This window comes from Drosophila rhopaloa, unplaced genomic scaffold (genome assembly GCF_018152115.1).
Source record: "Drosophila rhopaloa isolate 14029-0021.01 unplaced genomic scaffold, ASM1815211v1 contig_3, whole genome shotgun sequence".
NCBI lineage: Eukaryota > Metazoa > Arthropoda > Insecta > Diptera > Drosophilidae > Drosophila > Drosophila rhopaloa.
The window spans coordinates 15,676,490-15,687,502 of NW_025335123.1; the positions used below are offsets into that span (position 1 = coordinate 15,676,490).

At 37.8% G+C, this 11,013-nt stretch overlaps 1 protein-coding gene across 1 annotated transcript in view; it reads right to left on the reverse strand.

Moving 5' to 3' along the window:
- LOC108048510 (LIM/homeobox protein Lhx1) overlaps window positions 1-7,308 on the reverse strand; it is a 56,896-nt gene extending 49,588 nt beyond the window's left edge. The window contains exon 1 of the mRNA XM_017129243.2: window positions 6,540-7,308. Within this exon, the coding sequence (XP_016984732.1) occupies window positions 6,540-6,582 (43 nt within the window). The 5' untranslated portion in view covers window positions 6,583-7,308. The remainder of the gene's footprint in view (window positions 1-6,539) is intronic.
- Window positions 7,309-11,013: the final 3,705 nt, after the last annotated feature.

Consider the following 11,013-nt stretch of genomic DNA (forward strand, 5'->3'; position numbering starts at 1 on the left):
ACTTTTACATAGTAATTAAACAAGCTCAAAAACAAACATAGAGTAAAATAATAAAGTCAACAGCATTCTAAAATTCTTCAAAACGCCATAAAAACAATTTTTAAAATTTTTGTTTGTTTTAGAAAAGGGAACTATATTTGATTAATTCTAGCTAAATATTTTTTAATGCGTATCAACTACCCAAAACAATCGGGAAATTGCTAGAGCACTTTGCTATACTTGACAAAATATAACCATATTTTAGAAACAATTTCAAAAATCTAAAAAATATCGAAAAAATCCTATAGTCTGGAAAACGATTTTGAAAAATTTGTGTGCTGTGCGGCGGCTGCTGCTGTAACCTCTGCCGCTTGGGCTCCTCTGCTGCTGGAGCACTTGGAACGAATCGACGTTCGCTGCGGTCATCTGCTCCGCGATCGTTTTTCTTTGGTTCCAGCCGAACGAACTCGACCTCAGACAGTCTCTTTCGCTCGCGGGTTCAGCCTGGGACTCTGGGTCGCGGGCCAAAGGTCAGCATCAGCACTACTCCACCTCTGGCTGCCTCTACGCCTTCTTCGGCGGCCACGCCCCCTACCTTGTGGCTGCCCCATCCCCTCTGGCCCAAAACTGCGTGAGAGCATCAAGTGGCTCAATTGCTAACTCAGTAAAAACAGCCGCAACTCCTGGTGCACTTGACAAAAACTGATGAAAATATTGAGTTGCAAGCACAATCATTTACCATACTATATATTATCTTATTTATTTATTACAAACAAATTTTATCGGCCAAAATATAAAAAAACGAGGACGGAAGCTAACTTCGGCAAGCCGAAGTTTTAATACCCTTGCAGACTTTGACGAAATTGCTAAAAGTGAAAAAGTAGCGAAAGGAATAAGGTATACATAAGTAAACTAGATTAGCATCGTTTCAAGTCAATTGCTTTTATACTGCAAAAATGTCATATACAAATAGAAAAAAAGGGATACTTTCGCAGCCTTTAACAATTTTTCCTATCTCCTTTAAGATGTAGACTTCCGAGATCGCTAGCTTTTAAACTGAGCTCGCAAACGGTATTGAAACAGACGGACAGACGGACAGACGGACAGACGGACATGGCTATATCGACTCCCCTATTGATCCTGATCAAGAATATATATACTTTATGGGGTCGGAAACGTCTCCTTCACTGCGTTACAAACTTCTGACCAAAATTATAATACCCTCTGCAAGGGTATAAAAAACTGGATAATAGATATGTAATTATTATATTCTATAATCTTACAGAAAATACATTCAATCCAGTACTATCTATTTACAAATTAAAAATTATTTAACATTTCAAAACTAACACATTTTTAAGCATTTTATTTAAATGTTTTTATTCTTATGTAAAACATATTTTAATCTATTTTTTGCAGCTCAAAGAAGATATATTACTTTTCATGAAATAGTTTCACTGCTAAGAACACTGTTTTCTGATTTTTTTATGCTTCTGTAGCCAACCATCCATGAGTTTCCTCAGTCTTTTACATTTTACTATGGTTTAAGTAGAACCACAATTTGTTGAGCATATATTCCATAAATTACTATAACAGCATGTTAAGAAAATGATCTTTTAGCCATCGGAAGACCCATTATTTATTTTCCGTGTACTCCTGCTGCTCAATTTTATTTTTCCACGGCTGCTGCTTCGCATCATCTCGGCTGCTCCATCATCTTCTCCTCCATTTGCGCTGGGCTTTTCGCAATCTCTCGGTTATAAATCAATCCCCGAGGCTCTGGCTACCGTTTTCTTCTTGTTTTTGGCTCTCGAGGAGTACGAAGACTCCGGGAAGAATTTCGGTGTAATAGTAAATTATAATTAGAAAGAGAAAGAGGCTTTTAGGGTTAGGCGGCTTAACCTGTTGAGTGCCGAGTTGTAAATCAAAGCCCCAAGAAGGCGATAAGCCACCGAAACAACAGCAGAAAAATGCTAGAAAAAAACTTTAAGAAAGCAAAAAATTAAAACAAAAAACAAAAAAAAAATAGGGAAAAGGGCGGCGGTCGTGGGGCGAAGAAGGTGGCCGCAGAAGTTTGCCAAATGAAATTTATGGCATATAAATTATCTCACACGTTGCCGGACTATTGACAGCTCTAAAATAATCGTAAAATGGCCCAAGAAATCCATAAAAAACGGCAGAAACAAAAAGGGGGAAAAGTGAAGCGAGTCCGAGGCAGAACCAGAAAGCCCAGAAAACCATGGCCCAGACACAGAGTCCATGAATGTGAATTACTATTTCAGTTTTCGACCCAAAAGCGCTGCAAAATGTGTAGGGTGGTGGAGGGGGTGGCGCTGGGAGGGGGCAGCTGCAAGAGGGGACAGGCGACGACGTTGCCTTACCCTCAGCCGAGTTTCAGTTTCTGGTTCGGGCCAAGCCCCGGATTGCAGAAATTGAAAAGTTCCCAACAGTTGGGGGGCCCCTCATAACTTTCATAGCACGGGACAGAAGACACGGACAGAAGACGGGGACGGAGCACAGGGACAGGGACAGGAACAGCGACAGAGACAGAGACGGCGACAGCCGTCAAACAGAGACGGAGACAGGGACGGGCGCAGGAAAAGAGCGAGAGGGGGAGAAGCCGACTATGGTAAAGGATTTCGTATCATCCATATTCAAATAAAAGGTTTGCAGCACCTCAAAAATGTTTACACATTTATTGATACACTGCTTTCACAATTTTTAAAAACAATTCAATATTCTTCTAATGGTAATACATTTTAGAAATGTTTTTTATTTTTAGAGATTTAAATCTGTAATTGGCTTAGCAAAGCTTAAAATTAATTTGAAATAAGTGTTTCTTTTATTTATAACCGATATTCGATTGAGTTTAATGTACATATACGAGATAGTGAATAAATTAATTTTTAAACAACGAACAAATTAAAACTGCACCTTACACTTCCGATTAGCTTTCAAAAGACCATAATCTTTTAAAATTCATAAGACAAATAAGATTCTTAAAAAGTCTCCGAGCTGTGAGTTAATGCTGGAATGCCATTTCGCCAAGTTCCAAAGTGTTTTGATTTCATTTTATTAGGCTTTTGGATGGCTTCCGACAATCTAGACTTAGATCGAGCGACTTTATTGTAATGACTTCTAATTTTAAAGTGGTGGCGATTGGCGAAACGGGTTTCGAGATCTCTTTCTTTGTTTCGGTCGATAGTTTTGCACCCGACCACCGAAGAAGGCAGTGAAAATCGTACAATATATTGACAAGAAGAGAGGGACTCAACGCCTCATTATGCATGGCAATTTATGGGCCGCGCCACGCCCTAGAACTAAACCTTAACCCCTCACTGCCGGCTTGCTAAATGCGGCAGCAGCTGCCGTGTCTACGCTTCTTGCTTCTTGCTTTTTGCTCCATAAATCAACGAAAGGACCCATAGAGCCGTTGATGGACAAGTTGAAGCTGCAGTTGAAGTCCAAGTTGAGGTCTCGTCGTAAACTGCCGACAACAGAAAAAGGCCAAGAAATGGCTAGAAAAATCACATTTCCTTGGAGGCGCGGACAAAAGCTTCCACGGAAATATTGTTGCACAGACCCCACGATCCCCATCGCCATAGTCGTAATCTTCGGGATCGTAATGATCTTCCTTTGTGGCCAGTCATAAATGTTGATGAACAGCAGCGCAAACTTTTGTCGAAGGCGTTGCCGGTCTGAGCTTTTGTTGCTGCTGCTGCTGTTGCCGATGCTGTTGCTGCTGCTGCTGCCGTTGATGTTGCTGCCGTGTTCGCTAGCAGCAACATAAAAATTGAAAAGATGCAGCCACCAAGATATATGTGGAGAAAAATGAGCAGTCGACCAGAGAAATGGCAGAGGATAATTGTAAGTGAAGCAACTTGGTCTTACCCTCGAAGAGAACGGACTTATGACTAAGTTCTATGATTTCTACAACTAAGCAATTTATATTTTTTAAGCAAAAATTAAAAAGATTTGTTAAAATAAAACTTATTCCGCAATTCAAAAACCAAAATCTCTAAAATGACAATATTACAAGATGCTTTTAATTCTTATTTGCATGAAATGCAACCAAACTGAAAACAAGAATAATTAACAGAATATTTATTTTATATTTATTTTTATTACTATCCAAATATATTTCTCAGAATAGAAAACTACAGAACATAGTTCAAGAAAAATATTTCATTTTACTTTCAAGTGAATATTTAACTTTTTAGCATTCCCAACTAGAGTCTAAGCCATGTTTATAACTACTTAAGTTCATAGCAACTACCGTCATTAACTAATGGGTAAGACAAAAATAAAAAAATAAAAAAAAACAACCGAGAAACAGTAGAAGCAGGAAGAAGAAATCTTGGCAGCTTTATGACTCGACTTGGCATCAGTTTGCCGTTGTTAAGAGCCCCACTGTACAGGTCTACGGCTTCCTGAACATCCATTTTCCAGTCAAATGTCGACAGCTTTTGACTTGAACCGCCCCCGAACCCCAAAAGCCAGAAAGAGTTCTGTAGCCAATTTATGAGGGAGGAAGGTGTCTGCCGCTGCATGTCCCAATGTCAACAAGTTTACTGGAGAATTTTTAGATGCAATGACAGTCGAACTCCTCCAGTTCGAACAACGAAACTTCACAGAAAACTAAGTTTTCGAAAATATTTACTAATATTACATTAAATAATATTTATGAAAGTAATTGAAAGTGTCTTTATAGTATGAACTATAATTTCTTTATAGTTTTTTTGCGTTAGTTTTGGTCTTAAACGAATTAAAAGACAAGTCTTTTCAGCCCAGATTTACAACATAAACACTACATATTTTTATACGTTTCTTAAATAAGATTTTAGTTTAAGCAACCAAATGTTATGGTAAAATAAACATGTGAAATTTTATAATATAACAAAGCACTTACAAAAATGTTTAGAAGTTAACGATTATAGTTTGATATGGTAAATAGACTGTATAGGTACATTATATAGACTTTAATAATATTCAACAAAGAAAAGAACGACTGCCTATTGCTTCTCGACTGAACACAAAATATAAAACTAAGAAGGCCTGAATGTTTTTCAACTTTTTCATCTATTTTTTAGTTTTTTTTTATTCTGACATTAAACAGTCAGCAAAAGTGAAAATTTGACAGGAGAGCAAATGAAATAAAACAAAAGCCGAAAACAAGATGGGAAAGAGGAAGAACGGCAAAAGAAGAAGCTGAAAAACTTTGACAACTGCGCAAAAGTTTTTCCGTCCAAAAACGAACGGGAAAACAACAGGAGGAAAAACAAAACCGAAACAAAAACAGAGGAACAAGAACTTCAAAAGCATACAAAATGGGTATGTGGAAAAGAGACGGCAGATAGCCTAGGGGTTAAGCGATACGGGGGGGAGGGGGGTGGCGAAGGGTGTCGGGGTCTTAGACCCCTCCCCCGCCGGCGATCCTTAAAAAAGGAAACAAGTTCAAAAGTGCAAAAACTTTTTCCTGCCCAGCCGTCGCCATTATAAAACCTCCTTGGCCATCTTAACCCATTGTGGGCAAGCGTTGTCGTTAGCCCAACATTTACGGATCGCATTTTCCCGATCCCTAAAAGGGGTTGACTTCTGTTTGAGGAGTCTCGACCGCAGCATTCCCGACTTTTCTTCTGTTTCCTTGCCGCAAGATGAATATCTAAGCCAAAATCCCGACGGCATACAATTTTTCGAAAAATTCTCATTTTTAAGAAGTATTATCTATATCGAATAGAAGAATCCTGGGATTTTTATTCTTCTTTAAATACTGTACATATGTACATATTTGGAAGCATATTAAGTTTTCTACTACTGTCTTAAATTATTTTGCAACATTATCGAAGGATATCTATTGAAATTCAAGAAATCAAACTTTTTTATTAACGTGTCTTAGAATCTATTTTTAAATATTTTTCATTTTTTCATTTTAAAAAGTCTATATCATTTTAAATATATAAATCTCAATGCTAAGACACTCTTGGAAAGCTGTCATAATAGTAATCTCAACAGATTATCAAGCTGGGATGATGATTTAAATGGAGTATGGTTTTGAAATAGGATAATGAAAGAACATTTTCAACAACACTTTTTACTAGGACATTACTATAACAAGATAAAACTCTTTTGAGCAAGCCTCCAAACAGGTGTTATAAGTTCTTTTGCTTTCTTCTTTCCTTAAATTTCACCTTTTTTATACTTATAACTTTTAATGATTTTTACACAATAAATCTTGAGTTCTTCATAGTTTCTTATCTATCAGATACTTTTACAAGACTTTATCTATGAGATACTTCGCTAACAATATTTATTTTTTCTTGAATTTGTCTATTATGTTTTTCATGATATGAATGAAAAATACAAAATAATGTTAGATCAAAAAAAAAAAGACTCTAAAAAAAACATTATAATGGCCCCAAAACTATATATCATTTTTTATGATATGAAAAGAAATATCCTCGACCCGAAATAGTGGGTCCATTTTTTCCATATAACTTTCAATGGGAACCTTTCCGGAGGACCCTTAACCCCAAACGTTTAACCCATTGGCGATCACTTACCGATATTGTGCTGGCTGGTGTGTAGGACCGCCCCGAACGCCATCAGATGGTCCTTGGGCGGGGGGGCGCGGCTACCGAGGGCGGCGAACCCGTCGCCCAGAAATGACGCCAGTGCGACGGCCCTCAGGGGCGCTTTTGAGGCCTCGGTGAGAATTTTGTTGTCGAATATCTTGATGCCGGGGAATGGAGTTGGGTTGGTTTTTGGGGGGTTAAGTCGGTTGTTTTTTGGGGGGCAACAATGGGTTAAGTCTCGTGTGTGTGTGTGTGCGTGTGTACGAGCCCTGGTGTGCGTGTGTGAGTAAGATAGAGAGAGAGGAGCGGGTTAAACCCCACCTACACACTTAACGGTTAACGCACATAAAGGCTGGGGGAAAGGTGCGAGCGAGAGGAGGATAGCACGTGTGTGCCGGCGGCAAATTTTGGCAAAACAAAAACAAAGCGCGAAATTCCGCTCCTCCTTGAATATTTTTCGTTATTTTTATTTCTTCCAGTATTCCAGTATTTAGTTGTATATATTTTCCTTTTTACACTTTGCACTTTTCTTCTGCGATTTCTTGGTTTTGTTATGCTTATATATTTTTTGTATGCTTATTCTTGTTGTTCAAGACTCTCTCACTTGCAAAAAAAAAATTGAACAACGCAAAATTCTCGGTTTTCGATTTCGCGGCGGAACGGAAACAGCTGACTAACGGTAACGGTAAACGGCTGCGTTCTTCAATTTCGAGCGATTCTCGTGCGTGCGTCTTGCGTTTTGAGCCGGGCGCTTCACGCGAACGTCAAACAAAAACTGAAAACGGAAAACGGCAAGCGCGACGGCAAAGCGGACGGCCCGATTACCGATACACTGGGCAGCCGAGCGCACACGCACACACGCGAACAGCGAGCCGAAGCGGCGACGAATGGGGCGCCGAGTGAGCGAGCGAGATGGCCGCCGGTGAACCGCTCGCTCGCACGCTGGCAAATGGCGCGAGTAGTTCTCGTTTTATCCGCCTGCGCTAGAGCGAGATGCAGCGAGTGTCGCTCTGGGGCTGCTGCGACGCTGACTGCGCTGCTAGCGGCGCTGCAATGGAGTCGCTGAAGAGAGAGCTCTCTCGTGCTCTCCCCCTCTCTTTTCTTGTAAAAAATTACTCTATTTCAAAAATATAGAAAATAAATAGATTTATAAAAATATTAAGAAAGTTAATTTATACAAAAAATTTAAAAACCACAATACAAAATTATTAAATAATACCAATATCAAGATACATTTATTACTTCTTTCTTTAAAAAAATAATTGATAAAATAATTTTAAGATAACAAACTATGTTACTTTTACAAAAAATCTAAATTTTAAACTTTAGTTCTGATGCACCACCGCAGATCGAATGCAATAATTACTTAAAGAAAGTTATACATTCATTGCGATGCTTTTGTTTAAAGAAAATAATACGAATTTTAAAAACAATCATTAGAATGTTAAGAAAATATAAAAAAAAAAGTTAAAATATAGCAAATTATTTTGTGTTTGTTTTAAAAGGGCAAAAACAAATTAAACAAAACTTAAAAAGTTTTTTTTGGATTTAAGCATTTTGAACAGTTTCGGAGAATTTATAAAAATGTTGTTTCCAATTGTAATTTTGAAACAAAATCTATAAATGTTTAAATTTTAATGTAAACGTTATATAATTTGCTATTTTATAATAATGACACTTAAGTTTAAGACAATGTTAAAAGATAATATAGTTCATAGGACAATTATTGAATTATTTTATTTGAAAAAGTTTTGTTTTCAAGCTATACAAAAAAGTAATATTTTACATTTAGATCTTATTTTTTGATCCTCCCTCTATTGTTGTTACCTTTGTTTTTTTACAGATATTTGTTTTTGCCCTCCCATTTCGACTGTTGTTTTTGTTTTTGCTGTTCACTCTTCCTCCTCTCCCGGTCTCTCTTTTTTGCGGTTAGAGGGGGCGTTGCTAAGCAACTGGTTTTTTTTTGTTTCATTGAGAGATGCGCAAAATGGCGCTCTCTCGCTCGCTCGCTCTCCGACGTGTCGCTCCCTCTCGCTTCCACTTGCTGCACGGGCCAATGGCATTTTTCAAAGTGACATTTGCCCGCGTTTTGTCCCTTTCGCACTTGGACCGTGTTTGTGTGCGTGCCAAGGTAAAATGTCAAATGCTTTTCGACTGTCAACTGTTGGTCGCAAAAAACTTTTTTTCTTTCCCTCCTTTCTCCTCTCCTTTCTTTTTGTTGTTTTTGTTTGGTTGCTTCTTCTTCTCCAACTTGTGTTTGTCACTTGTCGTTAGCAGTGCGAAAGGGAGAGCACTAGTGGTGGGGGCGTGGGGAGGTGGTGTGGGAAGGAGTGGGAGAGGGACGCCCCTTTGGCGTTTTAACGCATTGAAGACAGCAACAAAAATAAAGAAAAAAGATTAGAAAAAAAGTCAGAAGAAAGTGTTAGAAAAAAAATTCTAGAATAAATTTTAAAAAATCCTAAATAAAACATTTATTTAAATAAAATAACAAGGTAATATTTATTTTGTATATTTTTAATCAAAAATTAAAACGATTTTTTGTAATATTAACGCATGTACAAATTATTATCATTAATATTTATTAAAATTATAATTTGTTTACTTCCTTGAAAATGTTAGACTGTTAATAGAAATAACGTTCGAATGAAAATGAAACCATAAAAAAGTTATATGTAATACTATAGAAAAACAGAAAGAAAAAACAAAGCAAAATGCAAATAAGCAAAAGATCAATCTAAACAAAAACAAAAAAAAAATGTTAACTAAACAAATAGTAAGAAAAAAGAGGCAGAAGTAACATAGAGCAGTGAGTGCGAAAAAGAGCGTTGAACAAATGAGAGGAAGGTGGCGTTAGTGGGTGGCGCCCTCTCAAGCTCCCCTTCTCATTTTCCCACCCACTCGCACTTCGATAAAAGGAAGAAGAAGATGTTCGACATAAAATGAGGGGGCTGAGGGTGGTTAAAGTCTACCGTTTTTGTGTGTGTGGGAGAGGGGAGTCAAAAATATTGCACATTAGGGTGTTAAGCTGTGAAGTGCTTGCTTTTTGTTTGTGTGTGTGCGTGTGACTTTTCACTTGTTCTGTGCTATCGAAATGTTATCGAAATCGGTTGATCTTTGACGGCCTTGAAAACTGCGATGCCCCAAATTCAGCAAGAGCGAGCGCGAGGGCGATAGAAGGAGCGATATTAAACGCTTTCCTATTGTGTGCAATTTCCAATAGCTATGTTTTTAAAGTATATTTTTTAATACAGCATTTTCCATAATTTTCCACCCGAATGAGAGGGGGAGTGATGCTAGAACTTCAAAACACCCAGTGTATAGTCACTGGTATATTTGTACAAAATTGTAGTGGCTTAAGTATTAATCCCTTTGTATTTAAAATTATCTGCCTTTGCAAGGCTAACTTCTTATTAAAATATACGAAATTTGTAGAAAAGTTTCCCAAAACTTGCACTTTTATGTTTACAACTTTTTCTACGGACATAAATACAAAAATAATGAATAAAATTAAAAAAAAAAAATGTCCAAATAGCCAAACATACATTTTTTCAAGCAACAAGTTATTTATATTTAAAGTCAAAAAGGAAGGAATATAAGAGAAAACAGCGGGAATATGGAATAAAGGATAAGAGGCAAACTGGGGATCCACCCACAGCACATTTTGATCCCTAATCTGTCATCTCATTCAGCAGCGCTCGTTACATTTAGCTTCACTTTACCTTTACCTTTGGCTTCTGTAACTGCTCCGGTTCCTCTTCCTCCTCGTTTCCTCTCCGGTCCCCCAATTCCTCGTCCTCTTCTCGCACTTTTCCACCTCCTTCCACCTTTCCCAACAAATGTCAGTTATCAAAAATCGCAGTAGCAACGAAAAAACAAGAAGGAACACCGAAGTTTACAGACAAAGTTGGTTAAATACCCTATCTAAACTAACAATTTGGATTAGGAGAACTCAGAAAAGAGTTGCAAAACATATAAACTTATTTATAAAAATATTCTATTCTTACTTAACGATTAATATTTTTGAGGTTTTTATACTTTTTGCTAAACATAAATCGTAATTTAGGGACTCTAAGAAGGGGCTTTAAAAAAAGCCGACAGCTCGACCGAAAACAAACAAGTAGCGGTAAGAAAATGTTGGCCAGGCCGTGATAAGGCGCAGCTAACTGCCACGCCCACCCAGCAGCTATAGCACCGCCCACCAAAAGGGGGCGGCAGTGGGGGTGGCAGGTCGATGGCCACAACAAAATCAACAATAAAAGCAAAAAATCAAGAAAAGCAAGAAAAGCGCGACGAACTTCGCGACGCGCCATAAACTTTTGGCAGGCAGTATTTCTCGGGGTGGGGGTGCCTACAGCTATGGTTAAAGGAATAGTAGCTTTAATAAAATTTAGAAAAAATATAATCAATTAAAAATTCGAAATAAAAAGGACAACCCATTTCTTAACTCGTTAAGACAACATAA